The sequence below is a fragment of the Cibotium barometz genome, chromosome 20 (assembly GCF_041138505.1).
Source record: "Cibotium barometz isolate CiBa-2024 chromosome 20, ASM4113850v1, whole genome shotgun sequence".
In the NCBI taxonomy this organism is placed as follows: Eukaryota; Viridiplantae; Streptophyta; class Polypodiopsida; order Cyatheales; family Cibotiaceae; genus Cibotium; species Cibotium barometz.
The window spans coordinates 55,100,223-55,124,069 of NC_141065.1; the positions used below are offsets into that span (position 1 = coordinate 55,100,223).

Genomic DNA, 23,847 nt, shown 5'->3' on the forward strand with positions numbered 1-23,847 from the left:
GGGCAACAATCTTGCGAAACCACTTCCATATGATAATCTAACGCCTATGGGCAAGGCGAAGGATTACAAGGAAGGGGAGCTGCAGTGAAGTTTGATACATTCAGTGGGGCCAAAGATAAATTGAAAGCACTTACCTTTTTATAGCAGTTTGATGCTGCTTTTTCTGGTGGGATCCGCTTCGGCGATTTCATCAGTAATGAAAAAGCATCTTTCCGCGTACTTGATTTATGTAAAGGATGCACAGGATGATGAGTCTAAGTCTAATTTGTCTATGTTAGATAAAAGGACAGGACTGATTTCTTATGTGGGTTTCAAGACTGTTTTTCCGAGTCATTGCCAGGAGAACTACCTCCTGAGAGGCCAGAAGATCATGCCATTGATCTGATTCCTGGTAGTACTCCACCGAATAGACTGCCGTACCGAGTTAGTGCAGCCCAACAGGAAGAGATTATGAGTCAGGTCCAGGAGCTTTTGAATAAGGGGTTGATACAGCCTATCTCATCACCCTTTTGCTCACCTGTGCTCTTAGTGCAGAAGAAGGATGGTTCTTGGCGCATGTGTACTGATTACAAGGCGCTGAACAAGAATACCATCAAGAATCGATTCCCCATACCGAGGATCGATGACATCTTGGACCGCTTACAGGGCTCCACAGTTTTTAGTCGTATTGACTTGAAAAGCGGGTATCATCAGATACGCATTAGACCCGAGGATGTGCATAAGACAGCATTCCGAACCACGTTTGGGTTGTATGAGTTCTTGGTTATGCCCTTTGGTTTGACAAATGCGCCTGCCACATTTAACAGAATGATGGACAGGATTTTCAGGCCTCATAGAGAGTTTGTGGGCACATTCTTTGATGATATGATTGTGCATTCACAAACTGAGGAAGAGCATAGAAGGCATTTGGCCATTGTGTTTGCAGAACTCAGAAACCATAGGTTGGTTGTTACAAGAAGAGTGAATTCTTTTTGCAAGAGATACATTTCTTGGGGCATATTGTGTCTGCGCATGGAGTCCGTATGGATCCAGCGAAGGTGGAAGCAATACTTAATTGGCCAGCTTTGAGGACCGTGCATGATGTACGCAGTTTTCTAGGATTGTGTTCCTATTACAGGCGATACATATGGCACTTTGCTGAAATTGCTTCGCCTCTTCATGCTTTGACGAAGAAGGCAACTCCGTTTAGATGGGCTGATCGGGAAATTACAGCATGAAAAATGGTTAGGGTGGATCCAAAGTGACATTCCTTTAACACACGAGTCCATCCTTGTGCACTACATGAAAAGCTTACTTCGGACCCAGTATTGGTGTTACCAGACCTTCGAAAGGCTTTTGTTGTTCAGTGTGATGCATGTGGAATTAGCATTGGTGCAGTTCTCATGCAAGAGGGACATGTCATAGCCTATGAGAGTAGAGTATTGCAAGATGCCGAGAAGCATTTACAGGTTTATGAGAAAGAGATGTTGGCTGTAATTCACGCTCTTTCTACATGGAAACACTACTTGCTTGGGGCTGATTTCACTGTGCAGACATATCATCAGACCTTGCGTTATTTCCTCATGCAGACTAAGCTTTCAGAGAAGCATATGCGTTGGGCAAACTTTTTGTCAATGTTTCACTTCTAGATTGTGCATGTGGAAGGCAAAAAGAATGTAGTGGCAGATGCTTTGTCACGCAAGCCACAGGTCTCTGCAGTTTCACTTGCTTATCATCATGAGCTTGATGAAATGAAAGAGCAGTATGCCCATGATGAGGACTTTGAAAGGTTGTATGATCAGATGTCTAAGGGTCAGCGGCATGAGCACTATACTCTCAGAGATGGGTTTTTATTGATGCATGGCAGACTGTGTGTTACCAGGCCATTGCGACTCAAGGTTATGATTGAAAGTCATGCTCCACCGTATGCAGGTCATAGAGGTATTGACGCCACGGTCAAGGCAGTGGAGACTTTCTTTTATTGGCCAACCTTGAGAAGAGATGTTGATGCCTTTGTGAGGCAATGCATCGTATGTCAGAAGGTAAAGTTTGACCGTCAGAAGACACCAGGGTTATTACAGCCTTTACCTATTCCAGATAGACCTTGGGAGAGCATTGCCATGGATTTTATATTTGATCTTCCACGGACACAAACGGGAAATGATGGCATCTGGACTATCATATGCAGGTTCAGTAAGCAGGCTCATTTCATTTCCGTGCGTAAGACGATCAAAGTGGATCATATGGTGAAGTTGTTCATGGCGAACATCTTCAAGTATCATGGATTGCCTACGTCTATCATTAGTGACCGTGATCCATGGATGACGAGTTTGTTCTGGAGAGGGTTGTTTGACAACATGGGTACAACTCTCAAGTTTTCATCGTCATTTCATCCACAGATAGATGGTCAGTCAGAAGAGGCTAACTCTACAGTGTTAGATCTTCTCAAGTGTTATGTGTCAGAGCACAAGTAACAATGGGAAAAGTATCTTCCTTTGGTGGAGTTTGCATATAACAACACTGTACATACCTTGACAGGCAAGGCGCCTTTTGAGATTGTGGAAGGCGGAAAGAAGGTACCACCCATTTTGCATACAAAGGATAAGATCTTTGAAGCTGATCAGTATGTGGAGAGTCTGGATGAAGCTTATCGGAGAGTTAAGTTGGTACTCCAGAAAACTCAGCAGAAGCAAAAGAAAGCCGCAGACCGTCACAGACGTGATTTACAGTTTGCATTGGGTGATTGGGTTCTTTTGCGCTTTGAAAAGGTTAGACTCAAGAAGATGAAGGGTAAAGAGCGCTTATTCCCTAAGTTGAGCATGCGATATTATGGGCCTTTTCAGGTTTTGGAAAAGATTGGTGAGGTAACCTATCGTTTGAAGTTATCAGATCACTGGAGGATTCACAATGCTTTTCACGTGAGTCTCCTTAGACCTTTCGGTGGGGATGTGCCTGAGGATGTATCAGATGAGGCTCAGTCGCAAGTTGAGGAACTTGATGAGGTTCTGATTCCAGAGCAGATACTGGCACATAAAGAAAGGAAGGTACGAGGTAAAGTTTCCTGTCGCTATCTTGTGAAGTTCAAGAACTATTCATCGATGGATGCGAAGTGGATGGAGGAAGGTGACTTAACAGATTCACCTCAGGTTTTGCAGCTTTATCTCGATGCCTTTGAGTTAGAGCCGACTCTTATTGTGGCTCATTCAGGTTCAGCAGAGCATGGGTCTGGAGCATTACCTGATGCTCAAGAGGGAGGTAGCACCTCCACTCCCTTGATACAGACAGGCTCAGATGACATCTAGAGGTCGCTTGGTGCAGTTTTTATCTGACCCGAAGGTACTGAGGCTGACAGTACATCTGTTTATGGGACTTCTATGATATCTGTGTACTAGTCACATGGAATTTTGTGGATATGTATGGTTCACAGTGGTATACAACTTGGACTATTACTATGCCATTGGTTTTCAGTGAATGTTGATACATATGCATGGCTTAGAGAGATTGGGACGCTGATCTTGCCATATTGTATATTTCACTTTGGATATTTTGCTGTATCACCAGAATGCAATCGAGGACGCTTGCCATTTTTTAAGAGGGGGGTATGTCATGGCCCTGTGAAAATGGAACAGCACAAGTGTGGGCATGGTGGTTGCTGAGTCAGAATATTGAATGATTCACATGGGGGGTGCCCGGACAGAGTTAATGATGTGTGGACATCCCTAGGTGTGAAGGGGGGAACTAGAACATTAAACTTTTAATGTTTATTAAAGTTGCCCCTAGGCCTTAGTGGCCCCTAGGGAGTTTTAAAGTTTGGGGGCCCTAGGATTTTTATTGGGAGGAGGCTACTTCACTTTTGGAGTGTGTGCTTCTCTCTCCTCGCTCTCTCTCTTCTTTTTGGGAAAAGGAGTCGTGGAGCATAGGCACTCTTGTGGGGAAGCGTTGAAAAAGCAAGGGGAGGAACTGGTCGACTGCTGAAGGCTGGTTTGCTGCTGTTTTTCTCTGTACCAACCAGCCGTACAGTTCTGTACGGACAGGTTGTAGTAGGTACAGGCTGCGCTGAGTGTTCTCTGCACCAGGAGAGTGGGCGGCGGCTGTAACAGAAGGCTGCAGTTGCTGGTACAGCATGTGCAGACAGGTACAACAGCAGGTACAACATTGTACGACTGCCATACAGTGTACGGACAGTCCAGGTACAGCAGTACGGCTGCTGGCGGTGCTGGACAGGTTCTGGACAGACTGACTGCGCAGGTTCAGGCGAGTCCAGGTGCTGGCTGCAGGCGGTTACTTCTGGTTTTCTGCAGGAACAGCCCGTACAGTCAAGTACAAACAAGTACATACAAGTACAGTGCTGTTTTTCAGATCTGTACAGTCAAGTACAGCATATAGTGAACACAAGGAGGAGGGTATAGACAAGTACATACTCAGGTGTGAAACAGGGTTGTGGAAACAAGTGCCTGCAAGTACGGATTGGTACCGTTGCTTCCTCCAGTGCTGATTCACGAGCTGATTTTGGTAAGCTCCTCATCTATTCATCTATCTCTCTTTCTACTGCTTGATGTCTGTTGCAGATATGAGCTATCTGGCCCCTTGTGAGAGGAGGGGTATGGCAGATTGACAAGGGTTGAGACAGAGTTTGGACAGTACATGTATGTATGAGCTGAGATGTTGAATCATGCACTTGAGTTATGCCAGATGTATGCTCATGGCTGCCCTGCTTAGTGGTCTTGGCTGATCAGAGGGAGGCACAGTGTGTTATTTGGAGACACAGATCTGTGTGCATAGATCCTCTGTGCTAAGAGGTATTGTGGGCCGTCAGATTGGACATACAGGTGTAATCTCTTGGCTGATTTTTGTTGTGCTCAGCCATTCATATTTTTGGAATTGAATAAAGAAATACCGCAAGGGGCGCCAAGCTTTGGGGCCAACAGGTGTCGCCTTGTTTTCAGATTTGGGCCCTCTAGCTCCAATCTGTTTTGTTTTCATATCTAGACTATAAGTGGACGGGTGACTGCTAGTCTACCGCACTCTGGTTTCTATCAGAGGCCGGTTTCATATATGTAGCACTATTGGGGCTAAGTATGGCTGCCCACTCTCACCTACACTCTTTGGCCTGTACATTGATGAGATCGCAATATTTGTGGATAGGAGCCATTTTGCGAGCCAGATATCCCCGACCTAGAGCATTAGGACCCTCCACCACACAGAGACGGATTCGTGAGGTTCTCCTCCGACATGTCATACGCATATCTCACTCTACATAGGATCATCTGTTGATCACATGTACCGTCAGATGTTTTCATTTTACTTTTTCTTTCAGTTTTCCATGGCTCAGTATATCCATGGTACCATTGCATTACTTTTGGCCTCATAGGCCCTTGGGGTCTTCCATAGACGTTAATATAACTCTCTCTCTCTCTCTCTCTCTCTTCTGCGTTTTGCTCTCTACTACATGTCTTATATTTCCGTTGTGCATTCCGACATCATCCTCCCTTGGAACTGTTGCATCAAAGCTTTTCTTGGTGTGCCCCAAGTGGCACCTGACTCACAAGATTGCCATTCCCTTGGGTTTTGGGGAACACCACCAACCAACCTCTTGGTCATTTCTTCCATGTCTTGTGTTCCTTTACTTGGGCCTCGTACCTGTGCACTTTCCTGTACCTTGGACCTGTGCACTTTCATCTGGGACTGAATCAATGTTTAGCCTTGCTGAGCCTGATGCTTTAATACCAATGTTACATGCGGAAGCTCTGGGAGTCTTCTTTTAGCCCTAAACACCATCTTGGAACATGCTGATGCAAAACACATGCAGAAGAGAGAGGAGAGAGAGTGAGGGATAGCTGAGTATTCAGTATATTCTAATGTACAAAAATTTAGTACAATCTTGCAGCCCTTGGCTGCCTTCTTGAAAAGGTGCAAAACCTAATCTAGTCCTATATCTATGACTCAGCCCAATGCTGGAGTGAATGAGTCACGACAATGAGCACCACGACAATGAGCACCATTGCCTTTTCTAGGCCTTGGAAAATACCAGTGGACTGGCCGACTGCTGGTTGGTCAGGTCCTGGACAAAAACACCTCCAAAAGTTGCAGCCGACTGGTCCTAAGTCTGTATGCGCTAGCCGACAGCATCCCATTGTCCTCCACCGGTCCTTTCCTACCCATATCAGCAACATATGCTCCAGAATCAGGTTTTGATCTGTGTCTTTATTTTGTTGCCTCTTTAGGATTAGCCTTGGGATTAGCCAGTGCATGTCTTGCGCATGACAGTACAAAAAGGTTGCATGGATGCTTTCACATGTGGGCCTTAGTCAAACCCAAGGGGTTGACCTTCTGGCCCCTTTCTAAATACTTCTCCTGATGCTAGAATGAATGAACTGAATTTACGAGCTTGATGAATGATGAATGAAATGACTTGTGCTTATATATACGCTTTGGGAAGCAGTCGGCCAGCTGCCCTGTTGTCCACCTGCTGTGGACATGAACCTGAATTAAATACTGATAAAAACTGTGCTTTTGTCTGCCGCCCTTGCCACACTTGCTGCCCACCTTCTAGCCCTTAGCCGCATGCTGTACAGAGGCCTGGTGCCAGCCGACAGAGTACTGGCTGCCAGCCGGCAGGCCCCTATACCTTTCCCTTATGGTGGTGGTGGTGCTGCTAATGATAACGATGCTGATCCTTGTGCTGTAGATCATGCTGATGAAGATGATGATGTAGATGCTGATGCTGGTGATGATGATGATGCTTTTGATACTACTGATGATACTTATTTGATGGTACTTAACTGCTCACTAATCAGGGATTAAGAATGTTCATGCCGAAGATTAGTCATGGCAGGGGGGTACACGTGACATGCACTATGCTAGTACAACCACTATGAATCCAGCCAGTACAGATTCAAATAGTAGATGCAATTGGGCAGATTCTGTATGGTCAGCAATATAGGCAGAGCGGTATTGTACGGTCAGCTATGTGACACATTGGCTCATCATCAGTGCTACATTTGTACATCAATAGAAAGTTTTTAGGATTTCTTGGTCGTATGCCGTGACCCCATTGTGAGCCCTAGTCCAAGGACATGTTAGGCACAAGCTACATAGTGTTGGGGTAAAGGCATTATGCCCACCCTTATAGTGTGTACAAGCCCATAAGTTATAGTACATAGTACACTTAGTACTTTTAATGTAAGTGCACTATGTGTACTAGTGCAATATACATGTGTGATAGGAGAGTCACACACTCATTCCAGTGATTTGACTTATCCCCACAACTCTCTCTCTCTCTCTCCCTTCTTCTCTGTGTATGTCTCCCACATGAAACCTAACCCTAATTCTCTCTCCCATTCAACTGGTATCAGAGCTAAGGTTCAGAGGGTATCCACAGGCCCCACAGCTGTAAAGCACATCCCTTTTGCACATTTCTGAGATGCAGAAGTTCCAGCCGGGAAGAAACCCCAGTGAATCGAGAAGCCCACAAATCACAGCGTAATCAGGGTTCCAAATCCTGACGCTTAACGGTTGATGATGGTGATGGGGATGATGCCTTGAGCTTCTTCTGCGTTTTCTGCAAGAGGTCAGCAGATTTCTGTGAGACGTGCAGTGAGTGAGTGAGGCCGGAGGAGTGCAGCGGCGTACCCATTCGCACGTAGCAAGGCATTGGGCGTTAGACGGCCTGGCCACAAGGCGTAGCAACGCAACCGTGCTGGCCGAACATCTCTACTTGAAGAAGCGTGGCGTTTCTGGTGCTAGTTAGCGTATTGCTGGCAACGGCGTACCCATTCGCACTGTACTTTGCTGCCTAGCAGCTGGGCGTAGGCAGCCAGCAGACGTGGGCTGTCCAACCAGCAGCGTGGGCTGCTCACCTGCTGCCCAGCAGCAGCCACGTTGCCCAACCAGGCAGCGCAGAGGGCTGCCCAGCCATCCGTACCTGCACAGCAGAGCAGGCGCATCAAAGAGCTAGCATCAACACACGCACAGCAACGAGCAGCAGCAGCATCATCGTGCAGCACCCTTTTTCATCAGCATCAGCAGCAGACGTGCCTCCCCTCTCCTGCAACAACAAAATTCAGTCTGCAAATCTCAGAAAAATTCAAAAATTAAGAGGTATTTGCTTCAATTCTTTGGGAATTTCTTATCAATTCAATCAATTGAGTAGGTACAGGTGCCGAATTGCTCAATTTTGAGCGAAATTGGCAAAATTGGGTGACATTGGTCACAATCAGGATCAATTTGCAGGAAATTGGATGTCAAAATTTGGGGCTTTTGATGTATTTGTGCAATTGGGCATTCATACATGCTGTATGATGTGAGAAATCGCACATTCGGGCAAAATTGCAGCAAATTGCAGTGCAAATCAAGGGGCTTTTGTGCTGATTGGGTTGATTTGCATGCAGGCACTCGCATTTGATGCTTTGGGCAACGTGTTGATGCCTGTCAAGCACTCAATGTGCCTGCAAATCAAGGGGCTTTCATGTATTAGATGTATATGTGGCCAGGGGGAAGCACTGTGAAGACTCTGGATGCCTTCATGTGCGTCAATGTACCATGTATGATCAGCATTGATCTTAAATCAAGGGGCTTTTCAAGATTTTATGCTTGTTGAGCTTGGCAAAGCAGCAGGCAAGACTTTTATGCCTTGAATCCTCAGAAATCCACTTGCAGTCAAGGAGCTTTTGCTCAATTTCAGTCCGGGACTGTTGTATGCAGTGGTGGGGATTGTAAAAGTCTGATTTTCACTCATTTGGACAACCTATTGTTGCTGTACTTGCTGGTACAGATTTGGTACAACTTTGTGCAAGTTTTGACATGGCTGTACACTGATTTGAGTGAGGAAAAGGTTCATTTTCAGCTGCTGTACTTGCCGGTACAGATTTGGTACATCATTGGTGAGCACTTGGTACTGTTGTACAGTACTTTGAAAGGGCAACAGAGCACATTTAAGGTGCTGTCCTAAATCTGCAGCAACCAGATTTTGGTGATTTCATCACATACAGTGGGAGTAGAGTTGCATTTGTGCTTCCGCAGTGGGAGATAAAGCTTGGGAGAACAACTGTGAGCACTTTGTGTGCTTTTGGTGCAGTGTTTGCACATCTTGCAGGGAGTCAGGCATTGACAGGTTGCATATTGCTATGGCAACCACCACAGGTGAGAGCTCTTCATTGCTTCACATCAAGAAGCTTGAAGGCTCACATAACTATGATATTTGGCAAACCCAGTGCTATAATGTGTTGCTCCAGAAGAAGCAGCATAAGCCTATCAAAGAAAGGGGTGTAAAGTCCGCTTCTCTTACTGCTAAAGAGTGGGAAGGTATGGATGAGCTGGCAAGATCTACTATCATGTTGTCTGTGTGAGACTCTTTACTTTTCAGCATTCGTGAAGAGAAGACAACTTGGGGAATGTGGCAGAGATTGCAGGACTTGTATGCCCAGCAAAGTGCCTCAAGCAAAGTGTATTGGTTGAAGAAACTCATAGGTCTTCAAATGAAGGAAGGGGCGTCTATGACAGCCCATCTAAATGAGTTTAATGGTATTGTCAGCCAGGTCATCAATTTAAAGTTGGCAATGGACGATGAGTTCAAAGCCACCTTTCTCTTATGCACTTTGCCAGAGAGTTGGGACACATTCAGGACAGCCACTAGCAATTCGAATGCTATGCTGTCATATGCAGATGTTGAGGGTGCTCTTCTTCAAGAAGAGATGAACAGGAAAAACAACTCTCTTGGAAAGTCCAATGCAATGAATGCACGTGGGAGATCCCAGCAAAGGGGTAAAAGCCAAGAACGGGGAAGGAGCAAGTCTCGCTCCAAAAAGGACTTGGAATGCCATTATTATGGCAAGAAGGGACACATCAAAAAGCAATGCTACAAATGGAAAAATGATCAAAAGGAAAAGGGAAAAGGCAAAGACAAAGACAAAGATGAAGTCAAAGATGTAAAGCCAAAGGGCAAAAGTGGAGTCAAGATTGAAGAAGTCAATGTGTCACATGCAGGTGACAGTGAGGATGAGGTCCTATTCACGTCTTCACTTGATGCCCATTCACTTCTTACAGGAGATGGTCATGGTATGCACTCATGGATCATTGATTCAGGTGCCTCCTTTCATGTCACAGGTTGCAGAGACTTGTTTGTCAGGTATACTGCTGGCAATGAAGGAGTAGTTTATTTGGGTGACAACCATGCATGCAAGATTCTTGGCAGAGGTGATGTGAGACTTGTGTTTTCAGATGGCTCACAGCTTATGCTCCATGATGTCAGCCATGTGCCTGAGATCAAGAAGAACCTGCTTTCTACTGGACAGCTTGATGATGCTGATTATGTTACCACATTTGGTCGTGGAAAGTGGAAGATTAGTAAGGGCTCACTGGTTGTTGCCAGAGGCTCTAAGGTGGACACTCTTTACTTCATGCATGCAGGTGTTTGTCACCATGCTAATGTAAATGCAACCGAGCTGTCGGAAATCTCTATGTGGCATAGCCGGTTGGGACACATGAGTGTCAAAGGAATGGAGCAATTGTCTCGTTTGGGTTACTTGCCTTCTCTAAAGTTTTCAAGTTTTCAGTTTTGTGAGCATTGTATATATGGTAGGCAACTCCAGTGCTCCCACAAGAAAGCTCTTGGACAGAAAGATGCTCAGTTACAGCTTGTGCATACAGATGTATGTGAGATGCCTCAGCTTTCTTTGGGAGGGGCAAAATATTTTGTGTCATTTATTGATGATGCCACACGCAAGGTGTGGGTTTATCCTCTTCGTTTGAAGAGTGATACATTCTCAGTGTTTGAGAAGTTTGTTGCTCTTGTTGAGAATCAAACTGGCAAAACACTGAAGGCTCTGCGTTCCGACAATGGTGGAGAGTATATGTCCAAACAGTTTCAGGACTTTTGTGATGCTAAAGGCATCAAGAGGGAGCTCTCTACTCCTTATGATCCTCCACAAAACGGGACAGCAGAGAGGATGAACAGGACCATTCAGGAGAAGGTCTGTTCTATGTTGTCACATGCTGCATTACCTCATGGTTTTTGGGCTGAAGCTGTTATGACAGCCGTTCATCTTATAAACAGGTCACCTAACACGAGGCTTGGTGGGAAAGTGCCAGAGGAAGTATGGACAGGGAAGCCTCCGTCATACAAGCACTTAAGAGTGTTTGGTTGCGTTGCGTACGTGCACATACGCAGGGAAATGCGCACCAAACTTGATCCTAAGTCTCACAAATGCATATTCCTAGGATATGGTGACAGAGGTGAAATGGAGTATAGACTTTGGGATCCCGTGAATAGAAAGATTATACGCAGCAATGATGTCATTTTTGATGAAACATGCATGTATAAGGAGCCTGCAAGGCAACAGGAGCCTAGCAGAGTCATCTTTGATGATGATGGACATCATGGACAACAACCAAGGGTTGTAAATCAGCCATTACAGCAGCAAAACCAGCCCTTAAATGGTGCTGAAAATGGTCCAAATGGACAGCCAGAGATGGCAGAAAATATCCCTATGGATATCCCACAGATAGAGGAGATACCGGGCATGATTTTTCAGCCTTATGGCATGGAACAGGAGCCACCAATAGGTGATATGCAGGCTCGACAGCAACCTGCAAATGATGGTCATTGGGTACGGAGGTCCACAAGACCCTCCAGAGCCCCTGACAGGTTTGTTCCAGGGGTTGACTACTTGATGCTCACTGACTGTGGGGAGCCCTCATGTTATAAGGAGGCTTTACAGAGGGCAGACAAGGCTCTTTGGGAGCGTGCTATGAAGTCAGAGATGGATTCTCTGCACAAAAATGGAACATGGAAGTTGGTGCATTTGCTTGCAGGCAAGAAGGTTTTGCCATGCAAGTGGGTTTATAGGCTCAAAGTTGCACGAGATGCAAAGACAAGATACAAAGCCAGGTTAGTGGCTAAGGGCTTCAAGCAGGAATATGGTGTGGACTTTGATGAGATCTTCTCTCCAGTGGTCAAAATGACCACACTTAGAGCTGTATTAGCTTTGGTTGCTCATGATGATCTGGATTTGATTTAGATGGATGTGAAGACTGCTTTTCTTCACGGTGATCTCCATGAGGAGATATATATGCAACAGCCAGAGGGTTATGCAGTAAGTGGAAAGGAGAAGCTAGTATGCAAGCTGAAAAAGAGTCTTTATGGGCTCAAACAGGCACCAAGGGAATGGTCTCATAAATTTGATACATTCATGAAATCCCAGAATTTCAGGAGAAGTGACATAGATCACTGCTTATACACCAAGAAAGCTTTGGATGGCAGTCTATTGATCCTCATCTTGTATGTTGATGATATGTTGATTGCCGGGAAATCTCGTAAAGAGATGGATGCCTTGAAGAAGAGGCTGCATTATGCCGGTCATCCAGATAACCGGAAGTCTACTACCGGTTATGTGTTTACATTCACAGGAGGTGCTGTGTCATGGATATCCAGGATGTAGAAGTGCATAGCCTTATCTACTACAGAGGCTGAGTATATTGCAGCTACAGAGGCTTGCAAGGAGGCATTATGGCTATCTCGGTTAGTGGTTGATTTGGGTTATACATGGGATATTCCATTGTTGCATTGTGACAGTCAGAGTGCCATCCAGTTGGCAAAGAACCCTGTCTTTCATGCAAAGACGAAGCATGTGGATGTGAAGTATCACTTCATCAGAGAGGTGATAGAGAACAAGCAAATTCAGCTTGTTAAGATTCATACGGATGACAACCCGGCTGATTTGTTGACAAAGAGTTTGCCTCCAGAGCGGTTTGCTCATTGCAGACACTTGATGGGCATTGGATGAGGCCAGTTTCAGCCTTGATATGGCCTTGTATATTATCATGTACATGCTGATTTTCCTTTTCCTTCATTTAAGGGCACTTTGCCTTTAAGTGGGAGGTTGTTGGGGTAAAGGCATTATGCCCACCCTTATAGTGTGTACAAGCCCATAAGTTATAGTACATAGTACACTTAGTACTTTTAATGTACTAAGTGCACTGTGTGTACTAGTGCAATATACATGTGTGATAGGGGAGTCACACACTCATTCCAATGATTTGACTTATCCCCACAACTCTCTCTCTCTCTCTCCCTTCTTCTCTGTGTATGTCTCCCACATGAAACCTAACCCTAATTCTCTCTCCCATTCACATAGGTCACGTTTGAAGCCTTAGGTGTTGCCAGACATTTCAAAAACGTTTCATACAAAACAAGGGGGTTACAGGCCCCAAAATTTATATATAAGTTTATAATATGTAAAAAATATGTTGCCTTCCATACAAAACAATATTAAACATGCATCATTTACACATTAAAACATGTTTTCAAGTTAAAACTAAAGAATCTGGGTAAAAAATGCTTAAATCGTACAGTTCCCAGGTGGACACGAATGTGAAACGCGTTTCATTCGTATGAAATGTTTCATTTCATTCAAACTGAATGAAACGCGTTTCGTTGCAACTATGTCTATAACAAGGATTAGGCATCATAGGCATAGAATCAGCTGTAGGTGGGCTACCATAAGGTATGCCGAAAAGCCAACAATGGCCAGCCATGGGCCTTAGACCTTGTCGCCCAGTCCTTGGGCTAGTCAGCCAACATGGTTAGCATTGAGAGATAAGTCGGCCAACAAAGAGGTTAGTCGACCAACAGACAAAGACCTATGGCTACACATGTGACACCTTCCACTTCTAATCTCCACTTCCAAGTCTTGTTGAAGAACTGAACATCTGTTCCACTGCCGTCCCCATGCCGTCCCCATGCCTGCTATTCTTTTCCCTTAATATAGCGGTGGGTCACCTGCTATCCTTTTCCCTTAATATAGCAGTGGGTCACCTGTTGGAATTGGTCGTGTGTTGCTAGGCCTTTGGAACTGATTTGAGAACTTAATGATGTACTAGTTCTGAGTACATACTCCCAGAGAATGCTTTCCTCTAGCTTCGTCTTTTGGTAGACCACTCCATCTGCTACCCTGGGGCATGACTTCATTCTTTTGATAGATCTGTGCACCTCCTTGGGACTTATGATGCATAGTGACTGCTCTTATAACAATGTTGCATGCGCGGAAGCCTTGCTGTAGTGATCCATAGCCCTAAGCTTGATTAAGAGGGGAGAGAAGAAGGGAGAGATAGTTGGTGTTAGGTTTTCTTGTATTTAATATGGTACAAAAAGGTGACTGAATGCTTGTACATGGTTAGGCCCTTGGTCAGTCCCAAAGGGTGACCTTTGGCTCCTACATGACTTCTATTGACTTCTGAAAATGATGAATGACTTGCTTAATGACTGCATGTGCTTTGCGGAATGATGACTTTATGCTTATATATTATGCCGAGGTGCAGGTTGGCCACTTCTAACAGCTATCGGCCAACTCTGGACATGGAATATGCTGGTATTGTTGTATTAAATGCTGCGCTTTCTTTGCTGCATGCCCCATGCCTGATGGCCTTCACCTAGATGTTGTCGATTGTTGCTTGGGACCCCATGCTTGCTGCCGACTGCTGTCTGCTGGCTGTAGACAGGGTTCCATGTCCTCCAATGATGCTTGTGATGCTAATGTTGATGCTCACGAAGATGATATTGTTGATGACCTAAATGTTGTCCTAATTGATGGATTAATCAAGGATTTATGATCATGTTCGAGATTAGCCATGGCACGGGTGGGCATGTGACAAATAGTCATTTAGGCACCTCATATTCCACAAAGTGTGGGAGTGCTCTAAGGGCCAAGACAACCAAAGAGAGCATAATGCAAAAATGAACTTGAAGGTCAAGAACCAGTTCATCTTCAGGTTGAAGGTTTACAGCCAAGGGAAGATCTCGAGAAGTCAGTCTTTTCTCATCATTCAATAAAGCAAATACACCATCCTTGGTGGGGCCTCTGTAGAGGGTATTTGGGACCCAATCGGGCTGTACCGTGTCTTTATTGTGATTCCTCTCTCTCTCTCTCGCAAGTGTATTAGGCCACTAGTTCCTCTTTGGCCACATGTTATAGCTAGTTGTTTTTTAGTTTATGCTTTTCATTTTCTACTCGGGACATTTAGTTTCCTTGAGTTTTGGATGTATTGGTACTTTTCTCATAGGCCCATTGGGTCTTTAGTAGACGCTTAATATATCTCTCTCTCTCTCTCTCTCTCTCTCTCTCTCTCTCTCTCCAGAAGACATTGACAGTTGTACATTGATTTGTCTCATAGGTCGAGTTCGGCCTCTAGTAGACGTTAATATAGCTTTCTTTCTCTCTCTCTCTATGTCTCTCTCTCTCTCTCTCTCTCTCTCTCTCTCTCTCTTCCCCAAAGCATTAGGACCCTCCACCACACAAAGAGGGACTCGTGAGGTTCTCCGCCGACATGACACGCTCCCATCACAGAGGCCGGACATTCACTCCACCATCAGATCAGTTCTGGCCGAGGCGGGTATCGTCATTAGCCGATCACAACATATCTCACACTACACAGGATCATCTGTTGATCACGTGCTGTCAGATGTTTTCATTTTACTTTTTCTTTCAGTTTTCGATGGCTCAATATATCCATGGTACCATTGTATTACTTTTGGTCTAATAGGCCCTTGGGATCTTCCGTAGACGTTAATATCTCTCTCTCTCTCTCTCTCTCTCTCTCTCTCTCTCTCTCACTCTTACTTTCGCTACATTGTGTAATTGTCAGGAACCAAGGTGTTGATATATTCATTATCTGAAGTATAATCCTGTCTGTAAGCTTTTGCATGTTACAATGGTATCAGAGCTTTGCCTTTTGGTAAAGAGATTTAGCCAAGAAAAAAGAAGTTTTTTTTCCCCGCTTGCGTGGTTGGCTTTCATACACTGGTTGCACTCCCATTCCAGTGTGTCTCTTGTCCCTCGAAGGACAGTTGGTTGCTAGCCTCCGAAAGCGATTGGAAACGTCTCCCACACGCATAGTGGATGGTATTGTTGCAGTTAGGGAAAAACTTGACGACTCTCACTATGGCGAATTCCGACGAAGAGAGAGAACACTAGATCCCAATAGAATCTGTTTCTTTGCCAATGACTGCTTCCAGAAGCCAGGTCATCATTGATGACACGAACGCCATGTTCCGGGAATTTATGCGCATCATAGCGCGACAAGGGGAATAGATGCAGGCATGTACGGAAGCCCCATACAGGCCTTGGAGAAACAGATACCTCTTCACGGAAAAGATTGTAGTTGACTGGCTGTCCCAACACCCTGGAAGCACAGCCGATTCTGGAGGGAGAGCTTGGACCGGAGAGGCAGCAATGGTCATCTCTATCGGCTCCAAAACATGATGAATCAACTGGCAGAGATGAAGTTGGCCGGCTATCGCCGCTTCAGATCTGGCGCAGACATAACACGAGATGTGTTATGAGAATTTATTTTAATCTCTCATTAAAAATATTATTCTAGCCTCTTAGATGGAACTTTTGGCTCCTGTTTGGGCTGGTTAAGCAGCCCCAAAACCTGCTCAAAGCCAATTAGAATGTCCTCCGGGCACCCAATTTTGGTGTGCACGTGACCGTATCCCCCTTGCAATGAGGAGATACAGTTTGTGCAAGTGGTTAAGGAGGCAAAGTGATGGGAAAGTTAAATCTTGTCTCTCTGTCCTAAAACCTTTTCTCATAGGACATCATAATGTAACTCTTTTATGTTTCCCATGAGCAAAGCTTTCCTTTGCGTATGTGAATGCCTTCCATGAAACTTTACAGATTATGTGTAATGATCTCTACATTAAAAGGTTGCAGCAAGGGCAAACAAGTGACACACACGTTCTCGATCTCTAGTGTTTGAAAAGAGTACATAGTTTTTCTAGGACTCCATCAGAATTGTAGAAAGTTGACTTAGAATCATGCGTGTCAGGTTATGTAGTAAATTAAATATGGATTTCACTGATTCATTTTTTATGTATCTTGAGGTTTTATGACCATCTCCTTGATGGTGTCAGAGTTGATGATTTCTGGCTTGCTGCAGGTGCAGTGACCGACAAAACTTGGAAGGAGCTTGTATTAGATAACGAAATTCCAGTGCTCGTGGATTTTTGGGCGCCCTGGTGTGGCCCCTGCCGCATGATTGCACCTTTGATTGATGAGCTTGCAAAGCAATATGCAGGCAGGATCAGGTGCCTTAAACTTAACACCGATGAAAGCCCCAATACTGCAACCGAGTATGGGATCAGAAGCATCCCAACTGTCATGATCTTCAAAGGAGGAGAGAAGAAAGATACTGTCATTGGTGCTGTTCCGAAGGCTACATTGACTTCAACCATTGAGAAATTCTTGGACAGGTAGAAGTGAGATGTGATTCCATTGAAGTTGATCTACCTTGATAAATGTTCAAGCTAGAATCATGTTACAATGGGAGCAATGTGGCTCTGGAGCTCCTGCAAAGAAGACTTAGGAAAACTCCAATCTTTTTCTTGCTTTGTGTTGGCTGATGCTGTTAAGTTGTTGAAAACTGGAAAGATAATTTGTCGACATGACCAGTGTGTGTTCAAGACACGAAGGCAGAAAGGTTTCATATCTAAGAACTTGCTTCAATAAATGTTTCTAAATATTGGTACTATTGTCATTTTAGCTCAACTATTTATGGGGTTGAAATCAAGCCCGGATTTATCGGGTTGAAATCAAGCCCGTATTATAAAAATGCCTTCTCCATGGTTATGAAGTACATAGTTATCTGCGATTCAAGTTGTGATTGCCATGACATGTTTCTGGCTGTGTTTTAGATTTGGAAGATAGAATGTGCTTGGTTTCCTCTTTTTTGTAAATCCTCTAATTTTTCCTCCATTTCAAAAGGTGATTTCTAGGGACTGCAATGGACAGCTGATGTTTCTTTTCCACTATGACAATGTCAAAAAAGGACTGTTCTCCATAATAACAAGTGGCAGAAAAGGACGATTGTTGTTCCACTTGTGTGTTTTGCATTGTTTGGCAGTCTTTTAAATTTTAGACTTAGCGAGCATGGAAGAAACAGCAATGTTAAGTGTGTCACATGATATAGCCACCATACAGAGAAGGCAGAGAAAGCCTGGTGGGGAGGATTATGATACAAGCTAGATGAAAAGGCTACAGCCTTCTGTAAGGTGCATATTATTAGAGACATTGTAAAAAATAATCTTGTGAGCTTCTTATGGGTTTTTGATGGTATAAGAAATTGGTTTGGGCTTATGTTTAACTAAATTACAATGAAACTATATTATGAGAGTCGGTACCATTACTTGTACATGATGGGGCAGGTTCTAACTTGATAAGCATATGTGAATATATATCTGCACCTATCTGTCTATTATTTTGTGCAGTGTCGTGGGATGGGCTTTCTGTAAGAGCATGTTGCTTTTGTTACATAATGGACCTGCCTTGCTGGTGACCAAAAGTCAAGTCAAGAAGTAGAGATGGTAAAGTTGCAAAGATAAAACAAAGAGAGTCAAAGATTGAAGCTAGCATTTCTTTTTTAAAGGGAACAACTAAAATTGGAGATTGAATCAAGGGATGATTTTCAAAAGGAGAGAGTATGTTGAATTTGTGCAATGTTGTGGGATGGGCATGCGTCCAAGCATGTTGTGTGCTTTTGTTACAATTAAAGGGTGAATTCACAATGAGAAAGAAAGAAGTAAAGTGGATAGAAATTACAAAGAGAGAAGAAAGAGAGCCAAAGATTGAAACCAACATTTCTTTTTAAGAGAACAACGAAAACTGAAGGTTGAAATCAGGGGATGGTTGTTGAGGAGGGACTCTATATCGAAATTTTCTTGACCTAAGCAAGGAAACAAGCTCGTTGGACCCTAATATATTTCAATGACCTTGAGGACTTGACCTGTGCCACTTTGCTCCTCTTTGTTTAAGTTGCTTTGTAGCTCCTTTGAGATTTAATGGTTAGTCCCCTTCAAGTTCTAGAGACTATTTGAGAATTGCTATTTGTTCTGCTCATGGGTCGAAGGTGATAACACCAAGGCCATTATTCTTTTGGACCATGGCCATTTTTCATTCCAAAAGAATAGATAACATCCAAATACATATCAATGGTAAGTGTGACATTCTCAATTGTGCAACTTGTTTAAACTACCCTTCTAGTAAACCACCTACTCTAATTTCAGTGCTATCGCTTATTGGAATCATGCAGTGGGGTGGTTGCAAGATGAGGTTATCTAATTTTGTTTAGTGTGTGGCCTTAGGTTTAACTTGAAAAGCAGGTAGTTTTTCATAAAGAATGACCAATCTCTCCTACTTAGCCAAGGAATTTCACATCAAGGTCTTTTAATGAAGTATCACATGCAAGATTGGACACCTAAAACTATGATCTGATAAATATCTCATAATTGCAAAACCCCTTTTGTTTGGGTACAAAATCTGTGTGTAGGTCTTGTGTGAGGTTTGGACTGGTCGACTAAATGAGAGTAAATTGGCTAACACTTTTACATTTATACTTTTCTGATGTTTCCATTTTGCATATCATAAATTGACATAACATAAAGCTTAACTTGATTTATCAAGTATTTTTTGATGTGTTTTTCTATTTTTATACTATTTAAAAGGTATTAGAATTGCTAAAAAATATAGTATTTCATCCTCTTACCACATCTACCATATAAAATCCTTAATTTGTATGGACCTAGTTATTATTGGATCGAGGAAGATTACTAGAATATGGATCTAAGGTAAAAGTACAAAACTAAATGTTGAATTTTTATAGACGTAATTTGTAAAATTTGTTCTGACTGTTAGAGGTCCAGTATGTCAATTGTAATTTAATTCTAGAAAATCAAATATTGAATCTTTTTAACTAAAAACTCCATGGATTACTAGTTAGTGTGAATTTATTTTTAAAAAAGGCTTAATTTGAGTACATGAGATTTTATTTTCACTCCTTCCAAAATCCCCATATTGTGTCCACTCTACTCTTTTCAAGACTAAAGCCAACCCTAGTTAGGTTTGGAAATCTAGGCTTGGTAATCTACAAAGCCTAGAGATCATGCCATGTGTGAGCCTTGGGTGGGCACAAATCCTACATGTACATGCCAGTTTGTGTCCACATTAGCTTGGGGAGGATCCATGTAAGCACTATGTCACCTCACCTTGCCACCTCCGCCCTCCATGTAAACATGGTTAACCTAGACTTTCCACCTCATCATCCTAGTAATTATTAATGCCACATCATCTTGCCACCTTTACATGGTATCTTTGAACACTTGGTGACATTGCATGCCACATCATGGAATGTTGTCATATGCACCCTTCCACATCATTCCTCTACATGTCAAACCATGTAGGCATGGGGAGTAAACACATTAGCCATAGTGGTGCCACGTGGTGGCATGCACCCCTATCACGTTGCACTACTTGTTATTTTTGCATAGATGATGGGTTCTCAAAGTTGAGGTAGACCAAACAACGAGCGAGTGGGAACGAGCAAAATAAAGAATGAGCAAATCTCATCAACATTGTTGAACATACATTCTTTTGATGCACGTGTAAGCACAAGTAATGGACACACTTTCGCACGAGATTACGTCACTTTGGCAAAAAAAAGATTGAGATTTTATTTACTTAATTAGAGAAACATTCCATTCATAGATGACACAAGGAGCCACAAACCAACTACAACAGTGAAAACATAGCTACTATTACCTAATCGCTTGAAAAATTTGTTCTGACTGTTAGAGGCCCAGTAAATCAATTATAATTTAATTCTAAAAAATTAAATATTGAATCTTTTTATTTAAAAAAATCTAGGGATTACTATACTTGTTACCATGAATATATTAAAAAAAAGGCTTAATTTGAGTACGTGAAGATTTATTTTCACTCCTCCCAAAATCCCCATATTGTGTCCACTCTGCTCTTTTCAAGTCTATAGCCAATCCTAGTTAGGTTTGGAAATCTAGGCTTGGTAATCTACAAAGCCTAGAGATCATGCCATGTGAGAGCCTTGGGTGGGCACAAATCCTACATGTACATGCCACTTTGTGTCAGCTTGGGGAGGATCCACGTAAGCACTATGTCAGCTCACCTCACCTTGCCACCTCCACCCTCCATGTAAACATGGTTAACCTAGTTGACTTTCCACCTCATCATCCTGGTCATTAATGCAACACCCCTTTGCATGGTACCTTTGAACACTTGGTGACATTGCATGCCACATTACGGAATGCCATGTCATGCACCCTTCCACATCATTCCTCCACATGTCAACCCAAGGAAGTAAATACATAAGACATAGTGGTGCCATATAATATGTATGCCTATCACGTTGCACTTCTCTCTCCTTTACATTAAAAAAGTTTAAATATTAAAAAATATTTTTATTTTTATAAAATTAATTTGAGATATATATTTCTTTTAAAGATAACATGATGCATGAGAAATATGCATAGAAAGAAAAAAATATAAATTTTTAAAAATAAAATATATCTAATTTATAAATATTAAAAAATATAAAATAAATAATTTCAAAGGATAATATTTTTTAAATTATGAAAATAGTAAATTTTTTTAAAGTTCATGTTATTTTATTTTAAAAAGTTAATTTTTTGAATTTAATATTTTTAAAAAAAATTATTTTGTGTAGGAAAAATCTTTGAATTAAATTATGGCAGAAAATGTAGTTATATTATCAAAGAAAGGATAAAAAATATTTTTTTAAAACTATATTTAGACAGGATAAATATATAGGTTTATAAATATTTATTTAGTAATGGATTTTTAAATCTATATGTTTATCGTAATTATTCAATCAATCATGTACTATCTAGATAGGAAATCCAATGAAATGTAAAGTGGATAAGCTAATTTTCCTATATAAGCACACACATCGCTAGTACCATCTCATCATTGAGCCCGCATATATTTCTCTCTCTTAGCTTCCTTGAGAATGGGTTCTGAATCTCGTCAATATTGTTGAACATACATTGTTTTGATGCACGTGTAAGCACAAGGAATGGACATACGTTTGCACGAGATCACATCAATTTGGCACAAAAAAGGTTGAGATTTAATTTACTTAATCAGAGAAACATTCCGTTCATAGATGACACAAGGAGCCACAAACCAATTGCAATAGTGAAAACATACCTACTAGCTAATCACGTGCTCCATTGGACTACATCGAGTAGCACGCATCATTGATAAACAAGTTGCGTTCGTGTTGGTGCTCTCGACATCCCTGATCATATCGGAGATCACCTACCATGCACCTAAGACATAGCTAATATTCCCATGACATTCACAAATCCTTACAAATAGAGTCACGAGCCAAAAATGTCATAATAGTAAACAAAATAGTAATAATAGTGCTAGTGGATATGAGGTGAAGGTGCTCACTAGTCGTATGGATTGCTCCCCACTAGTACGTCCACCATATCATCACCAATATGTGAAGTACTAGCCTCCTCACCTCAAGCTCTATTCTTGCCCATGAAGAAGAGGCTGCACATAAGACGTGATAACCCTATCGTCCACATCCATCGAACTGCACATGCGACCAATGTATAGTTATGTCCTCGGGATTGGGGTTGTGCCGCAACCCAGCTCCACTACTATACAATTGCGAGGCACAACAGCTCTAAATAGCAAGCCATGAATGTATGACTAATCTCCATGCTCCCATGCCACTCAGTACCATCAGGTCCCCTAGCCTTCATTGGCAGGTGGCAAATGATGGTATGCAACGGACTCCAATGGCCGCATCTGACGGGACTCAAATAGAGGCGTGCTATTTGACAAGTAGATAGGTGGATCCATCTCCCATCCTGCAGATCATAAACAATGTAGATGTACTATACTGCAAGGACCCAAAACAAGAAAAAGAACATATTTAGTAGCTAATAAGTAAAAGTACAAAGCACAACATGGCAAAGCATCATTAAACACCAAAAGAAGAGTGGACATACCTCTATCATCGTAGATCCTGCAAGTTTCGCATAGCCATAGGTAGAGTGATGCATGACAATAACTCAATACCAAATCTCAAGATCAAATACACAACGATACCGCTCAATCCACCCTACGACATGCAACACCTAAATTATAATTTGATTCTTTGAACCACACCATGGTTTCCCATGCAACACGCAAAAAAAGATCAATCATACCTCCATTAGTTGCCATAATGAGTAGCCATCCATGATCAAAAAGCGAAGAGGCTGCCCACTGATATCCCATATTGCATGTGCTCCTTGGTGATCATATCCCATGTAGGTCGAGGTGAAGAACCATAAAGAAATCCACCGACGGGGAGATCAAGAAGAAAATAAAAATTTGATGCCCACCCAAGAGGTTTCCCCTTCCTCACATACTCTCTACCTTGAGATATCCCATGATGTGCTCATGAATCTGTGTACATGGGATTCTTTCTATTGCCAGAGAAATCTACCCCTATGGCAATGTAATCACCAACAATGGCTATACACTTATGCTCCGTCTCCCAATAGGCAATGAATCCATGCTATGCTTAGGTACATTTACAAAAGTGCTTCTTTTCTTAGAAAGCACTCGGCGAGTGTTGTCTGCACTCCCTTCTAAACACAAACAATGAAAGAGTCACCTCATTTGAACCAACTACACCAAACCTATATAATCAAGGTGCATATGAGATGGAATGGCTTCTTACCATAAAAAGAACTAGATCATCCTTTGAATAAATAGGCTCCATATCCTTTGAAAGGTCAGGCTTCTCAACTCGATGTTGACGTTTCTCACGACCTACCAAAACCACTACATAGGCGTATAGTCAATACATATCACTAGAAATTTGTATCCAAAATAAACATAACCATCCTACCATGCAAGTCTGTAGATGTGTCCCTCCTACCAACTTGTTCACCTCCTTCTTGAATTGTGCATGCTTCTCCTTTTCTCGCTCTAGGACTTTACCAACATCCATATCGATCCACAATGGATAGTTATCTAG

The 23,847-nt window shown here is 42.7% G+C and overlaps 1 protein-coding gene across 1 annotated transcript in view; it reads left to right on the forward strand.

Annotated features, from left to right (window-relative positions):
• The window catches only part of LOC147628050 (uncharacterized), a 29,543-nt gene extending 12,040 nt beyond the window's left edge, over nucleotides 1-17,503 (forward strand). The window contains exon 2 of the mRNA XM_086815022.1: nucleotides 16,915-17,503. Within this exon, the coding sequence (XP_086671148.1) occupies nucleotides 16,915-17,231 (317 nt within the window). The 3' untranslated portion in view covers nucleotides 17,232-17,503. The remainder of the gene's footprint in view (nucleotides 1-16,914) is intronic.
• Nucleotides 17,504-23,847: the final 6,344 nt, after the last annotated feature.